General features: G+C 39.6%; 2 protein-coding genes across 5 annotated transcripts in view; both read left to right on the forward strand.

Annotated features, from left to right (window-relative positions):
• LOC113024691 (hsp70-Hsp90 organizing protein 3-like) overlaps window positions 1-5,810 on the forward strand; it is a 30,903-nt gene extending 25,093 nt beyond the window's left edge. For both annotated transcript variants that reach the window (XM_026171963.1, XM_026171964.1), the window contains 6 exons: window positions 3,247-3,334; window positions 3,490-3,523; window positions 3,784-3,858; window positions 3,990-4,092; window positions 4,240-4,379; window positions 4,541-5,810. In XM_026171963.1, coding sequence (XP_026027748.1) covers window positions 3,247-3,334; window positions 3,490-3,523; window positions 3,784-3,858; window positions 3,990-4,092; window positions 4,240-4,379; window positions 4,541-4,676 — 576 coding nt within the window. In that variant the 3' untranslated portion in view covers window positions 4,677-5,810. The remainder of the gene's footprint in view (window positions 1-3,246; window positions 3,335-3,489; window positions 3,524-3,783; window positions 3,859-3,989; window positions 4,093-4,239; window positions 4,380-4,540) is intronic.
• Window positions 5,811-8,969: 3,159 nt separating this feature from the next.
• On the forward strand, window positions 8,970-26,389 carry LOC113024694 (B-cell receptor CD22-like). Of its 3 annotated transcripts, XR_003272697.1 has the most exons (16): window positions 8,970-9,164; window positions 10,437-10,772; window positions 10,889-11,095; window positions 11,217-11,549; window positions 11,810-12,046; window positions 12,158-12,490; window positions 12,628-12,858; window positions 17,524-17,781; window positions 18,017-18,277; window positions 19,162-19,422; window positions 20,906-20,987; window positions 21,100-21,157; window positions 22,720-22,937; window positions 23,084-23,157; window positions 25,920-26,126; window positions 26,208-26,389. XR_003272697.1 is itself a non-coding variant. In XM_026171967.1 (15 exons), the coding sequence occupies exons 1-14, from the start codon at window positions 9,059-9,061 to the stop codon at window positions 23,151-23,153; spliced, it is 2,991 nt and encodes a 996-aa protein (XP_026027752.1). In that variant the 5' UTR covers window positions 8,970-9,058; the 3' UTR covers window positions 23,154-23,157; window positions 25,920-26,389. The 3 variants fall into 3 exon arrangements, 2 of the variants coding, with proteins under 2 accessions (XP_026027752.1, XP_026027751.1); XM_026171967.1 differs by having other exon boundaries at window positions 25,920-26,389; XM_026171966.1 differs by lacking the exons at window positions 25,920-26,126; window positions 26,208-26,389 and having other exon boundaries at window positions 23,084-23,694.
• Window positions 26,390-27,441: the final 1,052 nt, after the last annotated feature.

Consider the following 27,441-nt stretch of genomic DNA (forward strand, 5'->3'; position numbering starts at 1 on the left):
GTGAGCTGTTTACTGCTGGTGTCCAACAGGACGATGGGACACGACTGAGAGAAAAAGCTCAACTCAGCTGTACATTTCCTTAAACTCCACCAGATTCCTTCATTTATTCACACAGTTTTAGATGTGTATCTGTTGTAGTTTACGTTTGAATTTCATCGAATGTGAGATTAGACATTGAACTTAGATGACTTAGAAAATAGATAAAAGCTTATTATTGTTATAAGCCAATATTCTGTAAGAATTCTTTTTTGCTGAAAATGAGCAATAAAAAGTCAATTCTGTGTTTATTAAATCAAACTGTCATTAGGACAAATCAAAAAGTCATGTTCATTTGTGGGGATTTTAACATAGATCTACTAAATCCAAACAAGCAGAGAGTGACAGAGGAATTTATTAATACAATGTATAGCTTGGGACTTTTTCCAGTGATCACTAAGCCCAGCAGGATTACAGCACAGTCGGCAACCCTAATAGACAATATATTTACTAATGAAATAGAAAATAGAACCATAAGTGGTCTCCTAATTAATGACATCAGTGATCATCTACCTGTTTTTATAGTGTATAACAGCAATTACAGGAAGGTTAAACAGCAAAACACAATAAAATACAAACGAGTGAGAACAGAAGAGTCAATAAACGCATTCAAAAGTGATTTACTCAAGCAAGAATGGGAGATGCTGTATAAGGAAAAAAATATTGATAAAGCTTATGAGATTTTTTTAGGAAAATTTAAACTGTTATATAATAGTCATTGCCCAGTAAAGAAATATAGTAAAAAACAAAAATATGCAGAGTGCCCATGGATTACAAAAGGATTGCAAAATGCATGTAAGAAGAAAAATACCTTATACGGAGAATTTATATTGAACAGAAGTACAGAAGCTGAAAATAAATACAAGAAATATAAAAATAAATTAACGAGTATTTTAAGGTCACGTAAAAAGGAATACTATGAAAAATTACTGATTATGAATAAAAATAATATTAAAGGGATCTGGAAAACATTAAATACCATCATCAAAAAGGGCTCGGGGCAGGCAGACTATCCTTCGTATTTCGCAAATAATGATAGAAATATTACTAATATGAGAGATGTGGTAAATGAGTTCAATAAATTCTTTGTAAGTGTTGGGCCAGACTTGGCTGAAACAATTCCTGATATAACAGATTCTGTAGAGAAAGAAACTAGACTCATTGACCGCAATCCTCATTCAATGTTCTTAACGGTGGTGGAAGAAATGGAAATCATTGATATTGTTGGGAAATCACAAACAAAAAACTCTACAGACTCTGACGACATTGATATGGAAATCGTTAAGAGAGTGATAGAGGGCATTTCCAAACCCTTAACACACATTTGCAATTTGTCCTTACAAACTGGTACATTCCCGACACAAATGAAAACAGCTAAAGTAACACCACTGTTTAAAAATGGTGACAGACACCAATTCACAAATTATAGGCCTGTCTCTCTACTTTCTCAGTTTTCAAAAATACTGGAAAAAGTCTTTAGTAATAGACTTGACAAATTTATAGATAAACACAAAATAATAATGGATAGTCAGTATGGTTTCAGATCAAATAGATCAACATCATTGGCATTAATGGAACTGATCGAAAATATCACCAACAATATAGATAAAAGACAATGTATAGTTAGTGTATTCATTGACCTAAAAAAAGCTTTTGACACAATTAATCATGACATATTACTTGATAAACTGGAGTACTACGGCATTAGAGGAGTGGTGTTAGAATGGGTAAAGAGTTATTTGAGAGACAGGCAGCAATTTGTGAAAATTGGGGAACATCAATCAGAGTGTATGGACATTGTTTGTGGAGTTCCGCAGGGGTCAGTATTGGGACCAAAGCTGTTTATCCTCTATATCAATGATATATGCAGAACATCAGATATACTACAGTTTATTCTATTTGCAGATGATACAAATATTTTTTGTACTGGAGAGAACTTACAGCAGCTTTTGGAAATTGTCACACAAGAAATGATTAAACTGAAAACATGGTTTGATAGAAATAAGCTATCATTAAATTTGGAAAAAACTACATTTATGTTATTCGGAAATTGTAAAAAAGATGCAGGAGCAAAATTATTAGTAAACAATGTTGAAATAGAGCAAGTTTCGGATACAAATTTTCTGGGTGTGATAATAGATAACAAAATCTGCTGGAAACCTCACATAAAGCATATACAAGCCAAACTGTCAAGAAGCATCTCCGTACTAAGTAAAGCTAAACATTTTTTGCCTTCCAAATCACTCCGGGTACTTTATTGTTCACTTATATTGCCATATTTGGAATACTGTGTGGAAATTTGGGGAAACACATATAAAACTTGCACTTCAACCAATATGTAAAATTAAAAAAAAAGCAATCAGGATGATTAATAAAGCAGGATTTAGAGACCATACTAACATCATGTTTTTGAAATTAAAAATACTGAAGTTTATGGATCTTATAAAATATAAAACTGCAAAAATTATGTACAAGGCCAGATACAATATGTTACCAGGAAATATACCGAGGATGTTCTATGACAGAGAAGGAGACTATGAATTGAGGGGGAAATTGAATCTAAGGATTCTTAAAGCACGGTCAAAGGTTAAAACCTTTTGTGTCACTATTTATGGGGTAAAACTGTGGAATAGTTTTACTATAGATCTACAGCAATGCTCAGGAATTAGTAAGTTCATGAAAATACTTCGAAAACTGATTTTGGAAGAATATGATACCGATAAAGATGATCACCCATTGTATGTATAAAAATATCAAATTATATCCAAATTATATCAATCACGGTAGCCAAGTTTATATAGGTTCTCCTCGTGTATCGTGTGGAGTATGTGATGATGGGAATTAGGCGAATTATGTGGGATCAATAAGATGTTGAGCAGGGGTAGGAATTAATAAGTATGTTCATACTTCTTCCTACTCCTTTTCAGACCAAACATTGTTACATTATGTCAGACGATTTTGTTTTATTTCATTATATATTTTTTGTTTATCTGAACACATACGTGTGTGTGTGTATATCTACATATATATTCGTATCTGTAAATGAAAATATATGTAGTGTGTATATATTGTTTTTTGTTTTATATGTCTGAAACAAATAAAGATACAATACAATACAATACAAAACTCGAGCTGATGTTGCTTTCCAAGTGATGACAGTAAAATGTTTCTATTGTCTGACATAAATGATTTTTAACTTTGTTTTTGCAGGAGATGGGTTTCGATGAGGCGCAGAGCAAAGAGCTTCTACAAAAGTTCACCACTGTTCAGGCAGTCGTCAACCAATTTGAAGCCAGAAGTAAGAACTGCCTGCAATGTCACCTTTGTCCACCATGAGGCAGCACTGTTGCATAATGACAGTATTTTGTAATAAAACCAAAATTTAAGCAAGTTTAAGGAGTTTGTTTGTTTAAATCGTTTTGTGACAAAGTATTTCGTTTTTCTCTCTCGTAGCTCTGAAGCTCTTTTCTCAGCAGGACCAGAGTGGGTAGGTTATTACCTCACCCATCTATCACACATTCAGAAACCCAGAGCACCTTTCAGGGAAATCTTTGTTGTGATTTGAATGGAATGAAACACAACAAGTTTCTTTTATTTCCTTCATAGAAAGAGACATGTAGATACAAGTGAGAAAATAGTTCTGCATCTTTGTCATCTGTTAACACTGAACAATAACCACACTTTCCCTTCTGTGTGGTCGCCACACTCGTTTCCTTCGCTTCTCTGTTTTTTCCTCCTGTCTTTCAGAAACTGTCGCTCTCTGTGGGTTGGAAACGTTACACAGGAAGTTACAGAGAAGGACCTCTGTGATCTCTTCAAAATGTAAAGACTGTGTGTGTGTGTGTGTGTGTGTGTGTGTGTGTCTGTGTGTGTCTATGAAGACATTAAAGCTTTAAAGAGTTTCCAGCAGTGATAGTTTATTAATAGTATTAACCTTTTCTGTGTGTGTTCAGCTTCGGTGAGATTGAAAGCATCAGAGTTCTTCATGAACGCTTCTGTGCCTTTGTCAACTTCAAGAACGCCAACATGGCTGCCAAAGCCCTGGACAAGCTGCAGGTGTGTGACGGGCCTAGAAACCGTCTTCATCATTGGGACTGTCTGTGTCTCGTTACGCTGATTGATACTTCTGAGTGTCAAAAAACTGAATATTGTCATGAAAATTTGTCTTAAAAAAGTTTAACTGCACTGTGTCCTTCTGTCCAGGGGGTGGAGCTCGGGGGCAACAAGCTGGTGATGAGGTACCCAGATCGCTGGATCCACAGGACTGTGTCCTCCATGCAAAGAAGCAGCAGCAGCTTGGCCTCCAACACTGCAGGAACTCAGCCAAGTTCAGCTGCCTCTGGGTACAGAGCGACTCAATGTGTATCTGTGGGCTTTCCAGAGGGAGGGTCCCTTACAGTGTGACACAAACAAAATCACCGTAGAATAGTTTTCAGTAGTAGCTGAGAGATGTTACTTTTCTTATTGATCTCTTATCGGATCTCCTCTGCTTCTGTCCACACAGGTCCCGATGGCGGGCACCTTTAAATGGAGATGAGTGCTTTTACTGGCGGACCACAGGCTGTTTCTATGGCGACAAGTGCCGCTTCAAACACATACCAGACCAGCAAGGTCGAGACAAGAAGTCTTGGCAACCATGATGTCCCTTATCTTTTCAGCTCCTGCCCGCAAGGCACATCAAAGTCCACTTGGGAACACTGACAACTGAATGTTTGTGAAGAAACCTGAGACATGGATCACATGTGATAACCAAAGTCAGAAGATGTGACTCTGAAATAATGAAGGATGTTATGCAGACCCTGATCCGGGGAAGAATAAATCCATTTTAAAGAAAATCTTGTAGCAGAGACAGTCCTCAGTGGAAATGTATTTTTCAAGGCTTCACTTGGATTTCAGAAACAGGAGCTCCTGGTTTGTGTACAGACGCATGTCGCAGAGATTTATGGTCCAAATGTTTGGTTGAACCATGTTGGAAACACTTTAGTCCGACACTGGGACAGATTTTAAAAAGAAGTTATTTTCATATCAGTAAAATTAGATTTTGCATATAAAATGTATAAATATTTGCATAAAACAATAAAAACTGATATATGAGACCTTTTATTTTCCCTTACTGTTTGTTGTTTTAGTTTCCAGCTGCTTGCATTTGTTCTTCAGAGAAATTCTCGGGTTTGGGAGTGATGGTTTGATCTTCGCTCTGTGTTATTAAAACAGAAGACAGAGATACAGACGCTCTCATTATGTGTGTTCATGCGTATTAAACTCTTATTTTTCAGTAATGTGAGGCAGAAGAAAGCAATCCCATTGTGAGCTATTTGATTTATTGTTGAGGAGTCTACCAACCACAATCTAAACAGAAGTGGGTTTTCGTTTGTTTGTGTTGTCCGAGACCACATCCTCCTGAACAAGTGCTCTATATGTTAGCTAATTGAGTTTGCCCGGGGCAGAGTGTGCCTGCAGATGGGTTTGAATAGAGATGAAAGGAGCAGCTATGGGTTTATCAGCACCATGAGTGGATCGTTCAGTTTTCCTCCTCTCTGTCAGGTTCTTGGTATTCTGTCAGACTTGTTACTAAATTGTTTTTACTTCCGTGTACAAAATGTATAAGCTATTTTATTGCTTTCTTAATTAATGCACCTCACCCTGCAAACCGAACCTGCAATTTCATTGGACTTTGTGTTAAAGCTTCCCTTCCACTAATGTAGGTTGTTGACATTCTGTTTTATGGCTTTGTTCTGCTTGGCTCTACAGCCGTCTTTTACTTTTGATTTAGTTTGGTGACATTTTTCCTAATTTTATTGTATTTTCTTGGCTGCCGGCTATACAAGCATGTTCTTATCAACCCAAAGCACTCTGCTTCTTTTTCAGTTTCAAAAAGACACATCTCCACTTTCTCTTCCAGCTTTTAGTTTAGGAATCAACTCGTCCTTTGCCAGTATAATCCCTGTTTATGAACATGCTACATCTTCCTGTTTTTTGTGGTTGCTGTCCTTGCTAAATAGTAAATAGACTGGTTATTATAGCGCACTTTTCTACTCTATCAGAGCACTCAAAATGCTTCATACAATTTGCTTCGTTCACATTTGTTCAGACAAGCACTTTTTTTTCAAAGCGTAAGTGCCTTCTATTCATACACATTTATACTCTGAAGGAAGTGTAAGGATATTTGGCATGCAGACTGAGAGCAGCCAGGCACCAAACCACCAACCTTCTGATGTAGATGACCCGCTCTGCATCCTGAGCTACTTTCATTTGATGACACTGTCATCTGAGCAGCTTTTCGCTATACAAATACAGGCCATTTTTACCATAACAGTGTTTTGTGAAAGGTCCAAATAAAATCAGCTGTATTCATATCTGTATAATGTATTCATTTTCATTTCAGTCAGAATCAGAGTCATTAAAAGAATAAGTAAATCTCGGGTGGACAATGACACGTGTAAATGATAATGGTCACGAGCAGCTTCATTAGTAATTAATCCTTTGAGACTGCTAAATGATGGCTTCATATTAAATACACATAATGACACCTACAGCACATCCATGCTGTCTTTCATCGGTGGCAGAGGAAGAAACCAGAGCTGTGTAGGTGATCATTTCTGGCTGAAATATATCTGCAACACTGCAGGACATCGTTATGAACACAAGAGGACACTCACACACTTCAGCAAAGGAGAGTGAGCGCATTTGTGTGTGTGTGTGTGTGTTTAGCTCACAGTCACTGAACTGAACTGTAAAAATAACATTTTCAAGATCAGAAGAAATCCTTGGTGTGAAGATTAATCTTAGATTTCAGGCAAGTATTAGTTACATCTAATGAGTGCAGAGGCTGTACTGATGTGTATCTGTCTTGATACACATGTTGCTCTGTGTAATGTTAGAAAATAAGCAGTGACAGCTGTAATGCCTTAGTAATGAGCCCACTGTGATCCTTATTACTTAAGAGTCTTTACCTTACAGTACAAAGGTCATTGAGGGGACCTTTGATTTGGTGCTTTCTAAATAAACTTGAACTGAGTTAAACTGAATCCAAAGCATTTAAAAGAATGAACAGTTCACAGGCACCAGGTGAAAATTTAAAGGAAAACTCTCCGGTATTGTGTTTCACTTTTCTTTATAGAGTCCTTGCTGAGTCAGCACATACCTGACTTAGTCTTTTCTGTTATGTGTCACCTGTTAATAAACTAATCTACACACGCTGTGGATTTCATCAGGAGGTCCCAGTGCCCTTTGCAGATCATAAGTCCGTCATCGAGCAGGTTCTTAACTGATGAGAGGTACGAACACAGTTTTGAAGAAGAACACTGATGTGGCTCTCAGACCTGCACGGAGCACAGGAACACCCACACACACCCACTGATCCTTTTGGTCCTGTTGACTGTCAGGCATGTATTTTGTTTTCCTCTTTCTCTCTCAGGTGGCGAGTCTGGCTGGCTTTGTGGTTGCTCCACCTGCAAGTGAAGCCCTCGTGTTAACAGGCTCCAGCTGCCACACCAGTTACCACTTTTTTATTAACCACAGTATTCAGGGGCTGGTTTGAGCTGCAATGTTCTGTATCTGCTGGTTTCATTTTCTGATCCTGTGCTCTGGTTTGCCCCTGGTGAAAAGGTTTATGTAATCTTTGTGGCAAAAGAGAACTGTTGAGCGATTTTAGATGTTGTGGTTGCATCTTAACCGTGCAGTCCGCTAACCGAGGTAGCAGTTTAAACAGAATCAGGATTCATAACAAAGGTTTTGAATATAACTTTTGTGTGATTAAGAACTCAAAACCCCACTGCATTATTTACTCCTTTGCTGGATACTGAATCTTTTAGAAGAGTCATTTAACAGCTTTTTGGAGGCACTGCATTTGTTGGACTTGTTGGATTCAAAACATTGCTAGAGCTTTAGAAAACAATCATCTTCTACCACAGTCTCCTTGATTTTATAAAGACTTTGCACTAAAGTAACACACTGCAGCAGTGTAGGGTAATGACACTGGGTCCAGGGATTTCATCCTGAAACTTGGCAGTCAGGGTGCTGCTGCCTGTCTCCTGTAACCTTGTGCATGCTTGTGAGACACAGCAAACCTTCTTTCCCACCACATCAATATTTAAACTGCACATCAATATGTGAGATGGCAAGTATTGACGTGGCATCTTAATCTAAACTTCCTACAGAGAAATAACAAGATAACAACACATAACTCACTCTTGATTATAATAACTAAGAATTCAAGGCAGAAAGCAAGGCACATGGCTGTGGGGCTGTGACAGAGCTGGCAGAAGATCCTTAAATATTGTCTGAGTCTAGTCTCTAGTTTATGCAATCCCCAATTTCCCATCAGCTTTGCTGCATCAATTTTAACTTTGCTGGGCACTTAGTGATTCTTTCTGTTTTGTTTCCTTTTTGCATCAGGGTATTGTTTACCCTCACTTTTACCAGCCACACTACACACAGAAGTGGGGGTAACAAAACATCCCTACTTAAACTTGTTTTAAGGGTTAGCCTAGCTTGCCAAAGAACATTTTTTAGTCATTTAAAACTCTATCAGTATATTAGCTATACCTAGCATACTTTTTAGCCGTCCTACTACTGAACTGTTAGGATTCCACTCAGCAGTTATTATCTTCCTTCTGGACAAAAAAAAAGCTCTAGAGAGATTTAAACTGAACTTGAACCCATGAAACATGAAACATCTATTCATGGCCCAGTTTTCAAAATGATCATTAATAAAGTCAGGCCTGAAGTTTTCAAAAAAGACTCATGTTAAAATGTTTTCTATTGTCCTCAGCAGTTGTATCAGAGGCAGTCCTTTTTTTCTTAAGGTGATATTTTAAGAACATAAAGCTGCATGCAAAGTGTTGTGAGAGAATCACTTCTTTATTTAAGCGCGGGGGTTTACAGGTTTAAAGTCTGTTCATGCATGTTAAGCATGTACAGAGGAAGGAAGACAGCCAGATAACTCTGTTACATTTTCCAACCACAGAGAGACAGCATCTTCAACACTGGCAGAAATTGTGGCTGGTTTACAACATGTTACATGTTGTGTGATCTACCTGCTGATGGGATTTATGAGACGAGAGGAGCAGCCATGAGTTCAACTGCAGCAGCAACTGGATTGGTTCTCTTCCTTCTCTCGCTGCCAGGTAATTCTGTAATAGTAAGTCAGTCTTGAGGTAGATCACAACTGAACTGTTTTTGATTGGTTTTTACACCACACCATCTGCAGCACATAGCTGTTAAAGGTTTGCATTTCCAATACTGCAACTGAATACAGATTGTAGAAAAGTTTTTTTTATTTATTGTCTCCACTGCATTTAATGGACAAATACAATTTTCAGGCTGCTTTAACTTGGGTTGAAGTTTCTTAACAGAAACTAACAGATAAACAGAAAGTGAATTCCCAGCCATTTTCTTTTCTTTTCTTTTCTTTTCTTTTCTTTTCTTTTCTTTTCTTTTCTTTTCTTTTCTTTTCTTTTCTTTTCTTTTCTTTTCTTTTCTTTTCTTTTCTTTTCTTTGTTTTTTGCACAAACACATAGTTCCTGGTTCCTAAACATGTTTTGTAAATTATATTGTGAGATAAATTCTAGGCACACAGCGAAATTTGTATGTCACCTGAATAATTTACTACACTATATAATGGCCCTTTCATGCCACTGCAATTTATTTTACATAGACAACATTTGACAACATTTTGTCATATTTCTGTAATGGATGTATTATGCAAATTGTTATATTTGTAATAACAAACCCACAGATACCATTATTATTATCTTGTTTTTGATTTACTGATTTACTGTTTTGAGTTTAATTCCACCGTCAGGCCGGGGTCTTTCTGTGTGGAGTTTGCATGTTCTCCCCGTGTTTGCGTGGGTTCTCTCCGGGTACTCTGGCTTCCTTCCACAGTCCAAAGACATGCAGTTAGTGGGGATAGGTTAATTGGAAACACTAAATTGCCCATAGGGTGAATGCGGGAGAATGTGAGTGAATGGTTATCTCTGTCTATGTGTTAGTCCTGCAACAGACCTGCGACCTGTCCAGGGTGTACCCTGCCTCTTGCCCTAAGACAGCTGGTATAGGCTGCAGCCCCCTGCCAGCGAATGGATGGATGTACTTACTGTTTTGACTCATTCTCACAGCCTGCAAAGACTTGTTTTCAAAGAAAAATCACATCATTAACTCACTCAGAAATTGACTGGATGAAGACTTCTGAATGGACATGATCTCGCATATGTAAACAACAAGAACAACAAAAACAAAAATACCTTCCTAAATACTTAATACCATATGCATGATAAAAAATCTCAGGAACAATAAATCTGTGCTGCTTATTCTGAGGAAAGGTTCTCAGAACTTTTACTGAAACAATATGTTTGTTGTTGTCATTAATCTAGTTTCTGATGTGTTCTGTGTTACAGTGGTACAGAGTCAGAATGATTATGCAGTGACTTACACTTCTACTCAGATCTGTGCTGTAAAAGGATCAACAGTGGACATAGGCTGCTCCTTCAAACACCCTTCAAGAGTAAATGTGTTAAAAAGAGTTTGGTTCACTAAAGGGAACAATTATAATCCTGAAGATCTGAAAACAGACCCAGCGTATGCAGGTCGAGTGTCGTACAGTTCTCACTGGAAGAGCTGCACTCTGACAATCAGAGACCTGAGAGAGAGCGACTCAGCTGTGTACAAGTTCAGGTTTGAAACAAACCAGAAAAATTTTACTGGTTTACCTGGAGTCACTCTGACTGTCACAGGTAACATTTTTAATTACACATCAGTCAAACCTTGTTATGAACATAACTGTGTGTGTTTGCGTATGGATAATGGATGTTAAAATTTCTCCTCTGATATTATTTCTTGACATAATCAGCTCTTCGGGTACACGTGGACACATCATATTCCAACTGGGCAACACTGACTTGTCAGAGTAGTTGTTATCATCCCTCCTACATCTGGTACAAAAATGGACACAAGATTTCTAGAAGAAACCAGTACTGGTATACAGACAATCTGAATCCTTCAGATAGCTACTCCTGTGCTGTAACAGGTCATGAAGATTTCTCCTCTCCTTCAGTGTGTGAGTTTATTTCAGTAACATAAAATCATCTTGTAGAGTCACTACATACATCTGAATAAAAACAGTCAAACTCACAGTAACTACTTTCTAAATCTGACTTCAAAATCATTTTATGTTTCAGGTGTCCGAGATGATTCATGCAACAGAGTGAATTACAGCAACAGAAGAATCTGTGCATTCAAAGGATCATCAGTGGACATTTCTTCTACTTACAACAGTTATGAAAGTTCAATCCAGTCAACATCCTGGTTCCGTTCTGGTCGTGGATCTGAGGACCTCAGAGAAGACTCCCAGCATGCAGGTCGTGTTCAGGTGACTGAAACAGAGAGAGGACGCTCCACTCTGAGAATCAGAGACCTGACAGAGAGTGATTCAGCCAAGTATCACTTCAAATTCAAAACACAAAGCTTTGAATGGGGGAGTAGTTTACCTGGAACAACTCTGACTGTCACAGGTACTGATCAACACACACTGATGGATATTTAATCAGGAACAACTTTATACTTTATCTGCATATATATATATATATATATATATATATATATATACATATACTGCACTTTCACTTTTAACTTTTGAGGGATTTCATGTTTACACTTTGAGAGAATGATCATTTTCACGAATTCATCTACTCAGAACTGAATTCCCTATTATGACTCCCTCAGTGTGAGAGTGACTGACATCTTATTTATTGTTTCTTGTCCACTGGTCAAGATGTTCAGGTCAGAGGGTTCAATGGACTACAGTTGGATTGTGTCACCAGCTGTAATCATTATGTTTCATCTTATGTCTGGTACAAAAATGGACAACAAGTGAATGGAGCCAGCTCTTCTTCTTATGACGTGTCACGTGACACTTCAAACAGCTACCCATATCAAAGGTCATATGACAATAAAAACAGCTACTCATGTGCTTTAAAAGGATTTGAGGATTTTCACTCTTCGTTAGTTTGTGAGTTCACTTTGAGGTTTTACGTGAATTAAAACTTCTTATCTGGGTAATAATTAATGTCATGTTCTGTCATTAAATTTGTTTTAAAATGTTTTAATTGTAATTTTTCAGGTACACAGGGTCAACGGTGCAACAAAGTGAATTACAGTAAAAGAAAAATCTGTGCATTCAAAGGCTCATCAGTGGACATTTCATGTACTTACAACAGTTATGAAAGTTCAATCCAATCAAAGTCCTGGTTCCGTTCTGGTCGTGGATCTGAGGATCTCACAGAAGACTCCCAGTATAAAGATCGTGCTGAGGTGACTGAAAGAGAGAGAGGACTCTCCACTCTGAGAATCAGAGACCTGACAGAGAGTGATTCAGCCGAGTATCACTTCAAATTCAAAACACAAGACTTTGAATGGAAGAGTAGTTTACCTGGAACAACTCTGACTGTCACAGGTACTGATCAACACACAGTGACTCATAATTTCATTCAGTTGAATTTTACAAACTGAATCTTGTGTTGTTAATTATTTACTTGTTGGTGTCTTTGTGGTTTGACTATTTAACAATGTGAATACTTTAATTTCACACAGCTCTGCAGGTGAAGGTGAGCAGAATAATACCAGTCCATGAGTGTCAGACTGAGGCAGAGCTGAAGTGTGAAAGCAGCTGCAGTCCAGCTGGTCGTCTTTCTTTCATCTGGTTCAAGAACGGACAGAAAAACACAAAACAGCAAACTTCTACTTATACAGACTGCTTTTATCCTGGAGACAACATCTCCTGTGCTTTCACAGGATATGAGGATTACCACTCTCCACCAGTGTGTGAGTTCACTTCATGATTCAGTCACAGACTTTTATCATTCTGACAGATTATAAATAACTTCAAAGTGACGATAGTTCGAGTCAGGTTCACAAAATTGAAACCTTCATTCAGTTTTGTGTGTGTTCGTGATCAGAGGACAGGATATATCAGCTCCTTTCACTGCCCAGCTGTAGGCTACTGCATAGTGAAGATATCATATACTCTAATGAAAGACGGCCGTACGCCGAACGATTTTTGAGCAGGAAATCTGCTTCATGTAAGGAAACAAGGAGCTCTTCCTTTGGAAGTTTGGAAAGATCGTTCATCGTTCTCTCACTGCCAGGTCTATTTCATGTGACTTTTTTTTTCTTCATAATTCAGGAACATGATGATTCTGCAGTCACAATATGGATATCAATGTTAAACGTGTGATAAATAAGAGTTAACTAAACTTGAACTAATTACCCATTTCAAACCAAACTGTCACAGTTCTGGGTCATTTTGACCCAGCATTTTCTGTTTCTTATATTTTGATGTTTTTCTAGACCAGGGGTCGGCAACCTTTCTGATGACGAGTGCCATTTAAAATTTCCTCAGAAGTCAGTGTGCCATATGATTGCATTAGCAATAAATTGAATAACGCGCTATATGAACAGTTACACAATATATAGAACCACTTTCTAGAATTATATTTGTTTGCAGATGTTGGCAGCTATCAGCGAATAGTTATCAGCTATTTTGAAACAAAAAAAAGACACTTTTTATCCATAACAGCAAATGAACTGTACAACAGAAAATACAAATGTTATTTATGGTCTCCTCACAACGATGATAAGAAAAATAAACTAAGCCAATATAGCATGTCTGTTAATACAAAGACACACATGTTAATGTGATCTCTGGTCTCCCACTCAGAGACACAGGTCTCTGAGTGCCCATTCAGATGGCTACCTGAGGACACTCTTCATGTGAGAGAAAATCTGCTCACACAGATATTTAGAGCCAAGTACTGTCAATAAGGCCTCTGCAATGTTCTGAAGACAGTTAAACTTGTCAGGTAGTGATGTCCAGCAGGTGAAAATGCAGCTCCATGAACACACACAGCTGTGGATTCCAGCTGCTTCGATGTCACATTAACTGGTATTAACTCAGCCAGTTAATGCGAGACAAATCCAGCTGCTCATTAAAGATCTCTGGTTTGATCAGAAAATAAAACATTGGTCCATACACCTGAAAGTCCCAATTTGCAGTGTGCACCGAGGTGCGGCCATTTATTTTTTGATGCACCTTCTCAGATTAATTCCCTGGGTGTCGTGCCCAGGGCTGGACTGGGACAAAAAATCAGCGCGGGCATTTTGACTAAAGACCTGCCCACCAGGTATTAAAGCCATAAAGCCTTTGAATGAAAACAAACGCTGTTGTGACAGTGATGTACACTGTCTTGTTGGTATATGTATGATTTCTATACATTTTACATCAGATAACACCTTTGGTTGTAAGATTCAGATAATTATTTAATAACAGCCAGACATTTTAAATGAGAATAAGAAAGTACATCTTTGTGCCCCCCTTTCCCTGTTAATGCCCTACCTGCCCCCCCTGGCAAAACTTTGCTAGACCCGCCCCTGCACAGTTACCAGCTGTCAGCTACTTAGAAACAGATCCTGGTGTTATTTCTCAGAAACAGTTCATAACTTCCCTTCAACTCATTCATGTCACCTAAAAGGTAAACCTGTTTCTCCATCACCTGTTCATCTCTGATGATTCAGTAAGGACATCTCCTGATTTCATGTTTCCCTCTCGCCACATATCCAAACCGATATCATGACCAGCAGCTTTTACAGCTGTGGCTCCAGCAAACATCAGCTGATACTAGAAAGTAATCCATCCATCCATCCATTCGCTTCCGCTTATCCTTTTCAGGGTCGCGGGGGGCGCTGGAGCCTATCCCAGCTGTCATAGGGCAAGAGGCGGGGTACACCCTGGACAGATCGCCAGTCTGTCGCAGGGCTAACACAAAGGGACAGACAACCATTCGCACTCACATTCACTCGCACATTCACACCTAGCGGCAATTTGGATTATCCAGTTAACCTATCCCCACAAGCTGCATGTCTTTGGACGGTGGGAGGAAGCCGGAGTACCGGAGAGAACCCACGCAAACACGGGGAGAACATGCAAACTCCACACAGAAAGACCCCGGCCTGATGGTGGAATTGAACTCAGGACCTTCTTGCTGTGCGGCAACAGTGCTAACCACCTTGCCACCGTGCTGCCCACTAGAAAGTAATATTAAATAAATTCTAACAACAGCTGATCAAGCTTAAATGTGCTGCTGTTGTTTAGTGCGACATCCGGCGGTTTCTTCTTTCTGGCGCAAAGTGGCGATAAACAAACAAGAGAGAAAAGCCGATCAGCTGATCATTGATCAGTTTCATGATTAAAGTAGCAACAGGTGAGGGAGGGGGAAAGAATGAGGCAGCTGTGCAGCGTCACGACACAGAATAACTCCAGCTTTGTCCCATACTTCAGCTAGAATGTAAAAAAAACCACACAAACTGCATCCCTTCTCAGCTCAACACGAAACACAAATATTGTCTCTGAATGCGGGAGAATTCCGTCTTTTTACGGGACAGTTGGCAACTCTACTAACTAACCTTATAAATAAAATAAAGTTCACTATCAGTAACATCATAGCACCCACCCAGCTGTATAGAAAATCCATCATGCTAGCTAGTATGCAGTACGAGTTATTGTAACTGACTGTAGAAAGTCAGCACAACGAAAATAAACTCCACCTAAACTTGGTTTATATCTGACCCAGACAGACTGCAGGTCATAACTTCTTACCTGAAGTTCAGTTCAAACTCGGACCAGCGGCCACCTTGGGTCTCTCCTCCTCCTGCCTCCCCTTTCCCTCATCCACCTGTTGGCTTCCACCACTTGCTAATGTTACTGAATCTGTGGAAGCTCCACCACAGCCACCACCAAACAACTGAGTTATTTTTTACACACCGGCCAGCATCTGGCCAATCCACCACCTTTCATTGTTTATACCGTTACAATAAAAAATTTAAAAAAATAATCTGGCCACCCAGCAAATGCCCGATGGCCAGTCCAGCTATGGTCGTGCCATCAGTTAACCCTTCGCGTGCCAACTGTGGCACGCGTGCCTAGGGTTGCAGACCCCTGTTCTAGATTATATTTATGTTCTAAATCATAATCTAGCCCTGCAAGGGACATGGGAGAAAAAAAATTACGATGAACTTTTGCGAGATCTCGCAAAACTAACTCGGGATCTCGCAAAAGTTTTGCAAAAGTTGAATTCCAACAATGGCGGCAGCTACTTAGTTGTACTATTACTCTTTCTGGGTCACAAAATAAACTTTTAAGATATTTTGAGGTGTGAATGTAGCTGTTTAAACGTCAAATATCTGCTCGGTTTACAAGACATCACATATTTGCAAAAGTGCTCTGACGTTTTTGGAGATGTCTGACACCCACCATCTCGAAGCTAACGGGAGGTTGAGACCTACTACAGCCGGGGGGAACACCGCTCTCCCGGCACATCGTGCTTCGAACTCCCGGTCGGCTTCGAGCAGGCGGTCTCCGAAATGTTTTCACTTTTGCGAGATCCCGAGTTTGTTTTGCGAGATCTCGCAAAAGTCCGTCTTAATTTTTTTTTCTCCCATGTCCCTTGCGGGGCTCCGTAATGTTATGATTCTCAAGATATGCTTTTTTGCTTATTATTATTCTAGGTTTCAGTTTGGTTCTGGTTATAAGTTTAGTTTGATGTTAATTCTTCTTTTAGTCTCTGTCGTCTTTGGGTTCCCTGTGTTATATTCTTTCAGTCTGCCTCAGTGTCAGGTCTGTGTCTTTGTAAATTGTTCTGTGTTTCCTGTTATATATTGATAGTCCCAGTCTGATGTCATAATGTTCAGTTTTACTTCTCCCCTGTCTCGTTAGTCTAATTTCTCCCAGCTGTGTCTCCCTCCTGTTTCCCATTCCCTGATTACTCCCCAGTGTATATAAGCCCTGTGTTTGCCGGTAACAGAACACACACTCTTTGTTGCGTTGTTAATGTCTGCTTACCCTCAGTTTACGCTGTGTGTTCCGTTACCTGTTTTGCCTGCCTGTTAGTTTATTTTTTCCTCAGTATAGTTAGTCTTCTGTTCAGTCTGCAAGCTGCAATAAAGCTGTTTGAGTTTACCTTTGCGTCAGTGAGTCCTGCATTTTGGGTCCTTCCTCTCTGCCTGCCTGCACACAGCCATGACAGAAACAATCAATTCTAAAAGCTGAGAAAATCATTTTTGTGCCTAATCCAGCCAACCTGAATTATAGCCTTATCATATCATCATTAAATTTGTTTTTGGAAGGCATGCTTAATTAATTCAGAAGATACCGTTACCAATGTAATGAGCATTGCGGTACTCGTACCTGTGTGGCAATTTTGAACAAGAGATAAGCAGCAGTGCTCTGACTACACAGAGGGTTAGTTGCAGATGTAAAGTCTGTCCTGTGAATTGTGAGAGTGGTAAGACTGAGAAACTCAATTGATCTATACAAAACACGTTTATATGCTGAAGATAACAGATTCAGAAAATGACTGATAATTAAATTGCTTTATTTATTGTGTTTGTTAAAATCTAATCAAATCTAATCAATCTTTATATTCTCTCTCCTAGATGCTCCAAAATTTGCTTCAGTACTGGTGCTGAATAACTCTCATGAGATAGTGGAGGGTAGCTCTGTGAATCTGACCTGCAGCAGTGATGCTAACCCAGCAGCTAATTACACCTGGTACAAGGACAAAAAAACAATCAGTACAAAACAAGAGCTCATCTTCAGATCCATCCAGTCTTCTGACTCTGGAGAGTATAATTGTACCGCTAAGAATGAGCTGGGTCAAAGACCATCTGAAGTCATCTCTATCAATGTGAAATGTGAGTGAAGACAGTTATCTTTGCATAATTAATAGTTTTAACAGCAATTTTTTTTTACAACCAAACAAGGCCACACTTTACAAACCCCGATACAGTCATAGAGTCAGAGTAAATGCTGCAGGTCTAAAACCTTTATCAGTATTCAGTTATAGAAAAGGTTTAATATGTCACAAATTTTAGGTCAAACAGGAACAGGAATACATGTTTTTTAGTATATTTTCTATTTCTCCTCCAGATGCTCCAAAGCTTGCCTCTGTGTCAGTGAGTCCCTCTGCTGAGATAGTGGAGGGCAGTTCAGTCACTCTGACCTGCAGCAGTGATGCTAACCCAGCAGCTAATTACACCTGGTACAAGGAGAACAAATTATTGCTTCATGGACCAGTGGGAAGGTACCATTTCTCCTCCATCAGCTCTGAGCACAGCGGGAACTACTCGTGCAAAGCTGAGAATCTGTATGGACCAGCACAGTCCGTAACTCTATACATAGATGTTGAGTGTAAGTATTTCAGTGAACAGCTCAGAAAACATGTCTGGTTGCAAATAATTGCGCTATTAAGTACTCACTAGCACTAGATGAGGCTTAAAAAAAAGACCAGAATTTTTGGTCATACTTTTTTCAAAATTATATGCTAACTGACAAATGACTTGTGATTGAGTCTTTGCAGTAAGTAAATGGTTTTATAGTCGGACTCTCCTCCCTCCTTTTTCACGTCATGCCCGTCTTTTATACTATCTATGATGCAAACATGCTAAACTATAATTATAGGTATGATAAGGTTCTGGGATTGAATCTTCTTGCCAGCTGTGTGGAGTTTACATGTTCTCCCTGTGTGGGTTCTCTCCTGGTGCTCTGGCTTCCTCCCACAGTCCAAGGACATGCATATGAGGTTAATCAGTAATTCTAATCTGGCAGTAGCGGTCAATATGAATGTTTGTCTCTTTCTCTGTTAGTGTGCTTTAATGCTCACCATTTATAGTCTGTCACTGTGCCCCTGTGTGAACAGGATAAACTGGATTAAGACTGGCATTACAGTACATCCAGAAAGTATTTTCCGTGCTTTACTTGTTCCATATTTCGTCATATTACAGCCTTATTCTAAATGGTTAGCAAATGTTTTCACTTTGTCATTATGGTGTATTGTGTGTAGAACTTTAAGGCTGTAACATTACAAAAATGTGGAACTGGAAGTTAAGCGTGGTGAACACTTTTCTGAATGTACTGTACATGCAAAGAGTTTACAACCATGTGTTTTATGTAATCTATATATTCTGACTCTGCATTATTGGGTTTCTAAAAATGTCAAAAAATAAATAAATACTGATTAACCTAAACAAAACAAGGCTTTCAAATATTGACGACTGGTCTCCAATATGCTGCAGATCCTCCGAGGCTTCCCTCTGTGTCAGTGAGTCCCTCTGCTGAGATAGTGGAGGGCAGTTCAGTGACTCTGACCTGTAGCAGTGATGCTAACCCAGCAGCTAGTTACACCTGGTACAAGGAGAATGAAGACTCAGCAAAAGCATCAGGCCAGAACTTCACCATCACTGACTTCAGACCCGAACACATTGGGAGTTATTACTGTGTTGCACAGAACACAAGAGGACATCATAACTCCACCTTACAGCTGATTGTTACAGCAAGTAAGTGACTAAATTTATAAATTTGCCCATTTATCTCTGCATCATTTCATCATTTCAGAAATAAATAAATAAAAATTGACCTGAACATTGATACATGTAGAAATATTACACTAGGATCTAAGTGTGTGCGTGATTCATCAACTAGACAGTTAAACATCATTGTCTTTGCTAGGCAGTTCCAAAAATACTAGTTATATTGTTCTTACTTTATTAATGTAAAACAACATTTACCAGTTCAAAGATGTTACAGATGGCTAACTCCCCATTTCTCTCTTTTTTGTTGAAGTTGTAATCACGCAAAATAGATGACAGTGCCTATAGTACTTTGACATTGAGAAAATAAGATCAGATCAGGAATAAATAGATACAGCATTACCCAAATATAATACTTTGCAAAAAATAGAAAAATGTAGACTACCAGTCAAAAGTTTTTAGATCATCCCAGTCTTTCCAAAATGTATTTTAAACCTAAGCCATGTTTAGCAAATATAACAGCTGAACACGCCTGTGGCATTCTTTCTGCAATAGAAATCAAACATTGTTCAGAGAGTTCTTACCATATCTGTTGCAGAAATTCACATAAACATGCAGCACCTGTAGGTTGCTTTGCTTTCACTCTTCTGTCCAGTTCATCCCAAACTAGCTCGATGGGGTTTAGGTCTGAGGACTGTGCTGGCCACTTCATGGTTTCAAGCTTACGACCTTGTTCTTTTTTCTTGAGGTAGTTCTGGAATAGCTTGGACTACATTTTGGGTCATTATCTTTCTGTAGGATGAACCCCTGACCAACTAGGCACATACTAGAGGGTATTGCATGGATAAGCAGAATGCTGTCGTAGGCGTTTTGGTTCAGGGCGACTCTGTACAAGTCACCGATCCTGGATCCAGCAAAACAGCCCCAGACCATCACACGTCCTCCTCCATGGTTGACAGTTGATGCCACCCACTGTGGAGCTATCCTTCCTCCTACTCGACAACGTACCAGCTGTCAGAATAAAAGCCACTTTAGCAGGAATTAGATGCAAAACCACAGTCCATGAGTCATAAACTAGAAGGTTTTGGTCTGATATGCTTTATGTTCATTCTTAACCCTAGAACACTATCGCTATAAATAGTAACACGATCACTAATGCCGGGTGATTTATACCCGGTATAATATAACCAGTGAACAGTAATCAAATATATCAAAATATGACAACACATGACAAATTAGAGTGGTCTTCTTTTACTTTCAACTGTGCCATGTCTAACAAAATGAAAAATAAAACTCCTAAAACAAAATAATGACTCTGGAAAGCTGGTCTTTGGTCCACCCATTCCTGGGACATTTGAGACTTCCCTGGTGATGGCACAGGCTCCTCGACACGCAAACAGCTGCAGGAGTGAGAAATCATGTAAATGTATTTTCACCCAGCGATAGTGTTCTAGGGTTAATAGACCCAAAATCCTGTAAGCCAGTTACTAATCCAGAGTTTGTTTCCCAGGTTTAGTGAAATCAGCTGCAATTGCATCGATGACTATTTTCTTTTTGGCTATCGTAATCCTCTCTGCAGTCATATTCATAAGGTGAGCAGATCAGTTTTTAAAATGAACTACAATTAGTTCTTCACTCTTGTCATCCAAAGATTCCTGAAATTCCAATGCTCATTGTTCAATGTTCGTTCTCTGTTCTGTATAGAAAAACGAGGCCCTTAAAAGTCATTTTCTCCAAAGACAGGACAAACAGCATCGCACAGGTAAGGAAGAAAGGGTGATTAAATGGTCATCACACATAAGATAAATACAAAACTAATGTGAAAGAGCTGTACTGTAGGAGTATCTCTGGTTATGGCTGCACACAGTTGTCCCAACTGAGGATTGGTTCTAAGTTTACTATTGATCTACATCCTTCCCTGACATATGATCACAAGTGATCACAATTGTGGATACAAGCAATTGGAAATGAGCTTCCTCCGAAGGGTGGCTGACCTTTCCCTCAATGATAGGGTGAGAACTTTGGCCATCCAGGAGGGGCTCAGAGTGGAGCTGTGCTGCTCCTCGATATAGAAAGGAACCGGTTGAGGTGGTTCGAGCATCTGACAAGGATGAATCTTGGTGCCTCTTGGGTGAGGTGTTTTAGGCATGTCCCACCGGGAAGAGGCCCTGGGGCAGACCCAGGATGTACTGGAGAAATTATATCTTTCTGCTGGCCTGGGAATGCCTTGGTGTTTCTCAGGATAAGCTGGAGAAGGTGACTGGGGAGAGGGAGGTCTGGGCTTCTCGAGCTGACCCTGGATAAGCAGAAGAAGATGGATGGATGGATGGACGGACGGGCGGACGGATGGATATGGGCTCAAAGTGTGGTCATAAATATTTTGTACTTGTAAATCAGGATTTGTATGTGTAAAAAGAATTTGTGTGTGCGTAAAAAAGATTTTTATGTGGACTTAGCCAAAAAAATACATGTGAAACTCTGCAAGTTACAAGTACGAATTTTGACCCTATTTTTATTCCTTTCATCTGATTGGTCAATGTCATGTCAATCACAAATTTAACTATCAAATCAGAGAACAGATAGGTTTGGCTGTCGGAGGGGGCTTTTTTGAACTAAAAAGCCCCCTCCGACAGCCAAACCTATCTGCAGTTCAGCAGGTCCTTGAAGGGTAATACAGTTTGAAGCTGGAGGATCTCTATGTAAATATCGATAGAAGCTAGGTCCCCTAACTTTCAGCAGCTGTTGAAAGGATAAAGTTGTGGTATATCAGTGGTTAGAAATACCATTATTACTTTAGGATTAGTTTAACACAAAGTCAGGGCTGACCCGGGACCATTGCTGTGAGCCACAGTGCGCAGCATAAAGGTCCTTTCACATCGGACGCAGGATGTGCTGCTAATGCTAACTGCTAACTAAAAGCCAAGGATCCAGAATTTGTTGCGCTGGCTGCTGAATTCTGTGGGTTTTTACAGCAGCTCTACCTGTACTAGATGCACCTGCTCCTTGTCGTTTCTATCTCGGACTTTGTGTTGTCTACAAGAGTTTCAATAAAAACATGTATGCTAATTCATAACGAAGAAAGCTTTGTAACTATCCCCACTAGTGAAGACTGTCATTTCCAAAACACTGTGTCCTTCTGTTATTTTCCTTCAGGTGGTCATTCTCACTCACTTAGTTTTTGCCGTCACCATCTTTTGCTGGGGATACTTACCTCTCCAAAAACAGATACAGTCCACTCATGGTGGACCCTATGATGTCCAACCCTGTTTCTGTGGGATTCATTTGAGTATTAAGTATTCTTATTGCTGAAAATTTTTTCTTCAGAAAAGTGCATCTCCAGAACATGATGGCCCTTCAGCTCCACCAGCAGAGCAGCAGGACGACCTTTGCTACGCCAGTGTCAGTTTCTCAAAGAGCCAAGAAGATCCTCTCTACTCCAACATTATGCCCACTAAACCCAAAGGACAAAATGAAGAAGATGAGGAAGAGGGAGGGGGAGATGTGGAATACTCTCTTGTCAAGTTTATTAATGGAGCCCAAGGGTGAGCCTCTTTATTTGTCCACAATGTTGAAAAATGTTTATTGCTTTGATTGTTGTTCCTATGACTTTTTTTCCTTAATTAATGCTCATAATATTGTGAGATTCTTATTATAAAATCTTCATAATTCAGTATTTTTATCATTACAGATTAAGAGGTGAACAGGCTGTGGAAGATTCATCTGCACTATACAGCACAGTCAGGAAAATCTACCATTGAGTCTGTAAGGATGTGTTTGTATTTATTAAAGAGTGTTGAGCGTTTTTGGTTAATGGTCTTTTGGAAAACTGGGAATGAAGAAGAAATTTTCCATGACAGCTAGGCTTTAATTTGTTTGATATGTATAGTGTAGAGCATTTTAAATGTATTCACATTTGTGCATGAATGTGGTTTCAACACAGATTTGTTTGTATGCACTGTTTGTGAATGACTCACTCTCCTGATCAGTGTATGTCCACATGTACACTCTTGCTTCCTTCATTTTCTAATGCGATCATTCAAATGCATTATAGCTCCGTCTCCATGCACTGATGACTGTTTTATGTATCTATCAACTCAAAGAGATTTTTTATTTACCGTGGCTTCGTTTATTTTTTAAGAACGTGACTTATTTACCAATGCTTTCACTCTCATAATAACCTGACTGGAATGCACTGATATATATTATTTAATGAAAAAAAAAACTTTAATAAATATTTCTTAAGGGCTTAAGGATTTTTTTCATGGGTTTAATTGTTTGTAAGTGAGGGGACATGTTTTTATATTTCATATTTTAATATGCAGTGGTATTCATTCATTAAATAGATTTAATAAACACACATACCCACACACCTCTGACTGCACTGTAGGTGGGTATTTTACAGTTGGGCAGATGTGAAGGAGCGGGGTCAAGTTTCTCAGTAGATGGCAAATAATAATTTGTGCATCCTTTATATCTCATATCAGTGTTGCTCCAGCTGTTTGGTTGCTTAGCTCTGTCCACAAGATTTAGACAGCCTGTCCATCCATGTGTCCATCTGTCCTTCAGCATCTTGACAACTGCTGACCAGATCCACAGTTTGAGGTAGTTTGGGTGAGTGGATCTGTCGTTGTGTCATGTCATGGGTTCCTGGTTTCTCTTTGTCCCATGTCTTCTGTCTTCTTTATCTCTGTCACTGTGGTTACTGTTAGATTGTCTGTGTTAATTGTCTTTCAGTAGTTTCTATTTTTGGTTGAAGGTTTGGTTTCTAATGTGTCTTATTCTAGAATTAGAAGTGACTGTTTGCCTGTAACTGTTTTTACTTGCGCCCCGTTCCCAGCTGTGTCTTGTTTTTCAGCCCATCTTCTGTATACATAATACACAGGCAGGTTTGTTTCAGTATCTTTAGTTACGCCCCTTTCATTGCTTTAACCCATCAAAGCCCAATTATAATCTAAAACTCAGTCAGTCAGTTTAGGGGAAGTCTGTAAATTGAAAGAGTAAAAATAACCGCTAGTGTCCACAGAGCTAGCCTCAGTAAACCACAGTGTTAGCCGCCAGCCTGGTTGGTTAAACTGTTCCATGTTTCAGATTTTATGCTTTCTCTGTGCTTCATGACCATTCTTGGTTTCTGATATGCTGAACAGCACAAGAAAATTAAGAAATAAGAAGTTATATAATTAATGAAACTGAAAATAAGTGTTGCAGTGGTAAAATGCAGCTGCCTGATCACCAGACCAGTGAAATGCATTTATTTTTATTGCCTTCTCAGCATTTTGACCGTGTTATGTGCAGTTAGTGCAGTAGAACTTTACACAACAGACTGCAAGACAAACAAGAAGTGACAGTGCATGTCTTTAAAGAATAAATAAAAATCCGAGACCAATCAAATTTTAATGCCTGTACTAAACCGACCCCACATATACCACAATAAAGTGAAAGCAGACGATAAAGAGCAACATGATGCTGGACCTCCAAAACATCTGCTGATGTTTATCATATATATATATATATATATATATATATATATATATATATATATATATATATATATATATTTGTTAAATGATTGAATGATCATCAAACACTACTGTAAATAATAATTTTATTGCAATTAATTCTCTTCTAACAAATGGTGTCATGGATGGGGGGAGTACATGTTTCAGACTGCCCCACCCAGCCTATAGTGTATTGAAGATTTCATGCACAGTTTCCATTTCATGTTGGGAATATACAGATATTCAAATATTAAGCTTATTTCATACCATAAAGAGGAAGGAAACCAGCACAGACAACTGATTTGTGGTTTCCATACTTTCAAAAAAGTCACAAGTTTTGTTTAAGATTGCGTGAGCTGTGCTATTTATTACTTTAGATAAGTGATTGTTGATGCACAGATCTGATGAACCCTTTAGTCTAACAGTGGCTAACAGTACCTGTCTGTGTCTGGTACTGTACATTTATGTCAGGTAACGACCCTCATTTACTGGATCACCACTATCGATACCCTCTGCAAGTCGTTCCCTTTGAAACGTAATTCTTTGTGGCACACATTCAACAACATGTGGAAACATTCCTCAGAGATTTTGCTCCATATCAACATGACGGCATCACACAGTTAGTGAAGATTTGTTGGCTGCACAGCCCTCGCGTAAATCTCCCGTTCTACCACATCCCAAAGGTGCTGTGTGTAGAGGCCATATGAATACAGTGCACACTGTCATGTTCAAGAAACCCGTTCAAGATGATTTGAGCTTTCTGACATGGTGTGTTATTCTGCTGGTGTCATGGTCTGGGTGAGTGCTGGCGTAATTATCTGTTTTGCTGCCTCCACCTCTGGGTGGAGTCGCCGTGCTCTGGCACGCCTCCTCACCTGTGAGCAATTTTGCTGCCAGCATTTAAGACCACCGCTCACCCCTACTCGCCGCCAAGTGTTCAGCTAACCATAGTTACTGATGGTCACCACAGTCTTAGTCTAAAGAGGTGTTTTTCACAGAAAGCCACTGATGCTATGTTTATCTCTGTAGACTTCCAGCCGACTGCTGCGCTCAATCCCGAACAATACTCACCCTCATCCTGTTGCTGGTTTAATCGTGGCTGTTCAGTTTCTCGCATCTGCAGTTTATTCTACTCACCTGGCTGCTCTCCAGTCGTCGTCACAGCGCCCTACGGATTACCCGCTCTGGAATCTGGCTGCTCATTCGGACCTTTTGACCTCTCCCCTTTCGTCAGCTGTAAGACTGAGATGACTCAACTTTGATTCTCCTCTTCTGGACTTCAGGGCTTCGTCATTAAATCTCCTCTTTTCTTTGCAGTGTTCGGAGACTCCCAGTTGCATTTCCCGATGCCCTTCCCCCTAGCCTTGAACCTAAGTCTACTAAATGAATTAACGTTCCTCATGTTTAACATGTTTGTGCTTAGTTCTAGTAATAGTTTGTCATTTATGTCATAGATCTAGAACAGCGGTCCCCAACCCCCGGGCCTCGGACCGGTACCGGTCCGTGAGTCGTTTGGTACAGGGCCGCGAGAGTTGAGGCTCAGGTGTGAAATGTATAGTTTTCAGGGTTTTTATTGGTTTTCAGCCTTATTTTGTTATCATTTTTATCATTAACTTGGTTTTCCTGGGTCTTTTCACGTGTGTTATGAATAAATTTTCTTTTTTTCGGTACTGGTACTAGTTCGAAAGGAGCCAGCTGAGGTGGTTCGGGCATCTGACAAGGATGCCCCCTGGGCGCCTCCTGGGTGAGGTGTTCCAGGCATGTCCCACCGGGAGGAGGCCCCGGGGCAGACCCAGGACACGCTGGAGAGATTATATCTCTCGGCTGGCCTGGGAACGCCTTGGTGTTCCCCCGGATAAGCTGGATGAGGTGGCTGGGGAGAGGGAGGTCTGGGCCTCTTTGCTTAGGCTGCTGCCCCCGCGACCCGGCCTCGGATAAAGCGGATGAAGATGGATGGATGGATGGTACTAGTTTTATTTTGTTGTATTTATCCGCAACACCTTAAAGGCCGGTCCGTGAAAATATTGTCGGGCATAAACCGGTCCGTGGCGCAAAAAAGGTTGGAGACCGCTGATCTAGAAAACCTTAATTCATAGGTTATAGTCCTCATTTCTGGTTATCCCTACCAGTTCTTAGTTTATAGTTCATATTCTTGATCTCTTGGCTATAAAGTCTTAAAAGTAAACCATGTTATCTTGTGCTTTCATGTGAGTTTTGCTCTGAGTCAGTCTGTTTGGTGTGGCCTCGGCTGTGACAGCTGGAAGCAGTCATCAGAAAATAGTCATACAGGGATGAACGTGGTCAACAACAATTTTCATGCAACACTGCTCAAATGGCACTAAGTTACCCATAGTGTTATCGGAAAATATCCCCCAAACTACTACACCACCAGCCTGAGCTGCCAATACACATCAGCATGGATCCATGATGCTTTCATGCTGTTTACACCAAATTCTGAACCTTCCACCTGAATGTTACACCAGAATTTGACTCATCAGATCAGACGATGTTTCTCCAATCGTCTGTCCAGTTGTGAGCCATTTAATTTTTA

The sequence above is a fragment of the Astatotilapia calliptera genome, chromosome 6, assembly GCF_900246225.1.
Source record: "Astatotilapia calliptera chromosome 6, fAstCal1.2, whole genome shotgun sequence".
NCBI classification, from domain to species: Eukaryota; Metazoa; Chordata; class Actinopteri; order Cichliformes; family Cichlidae; genus Astatotilapia; species Astatotilapia calliptera.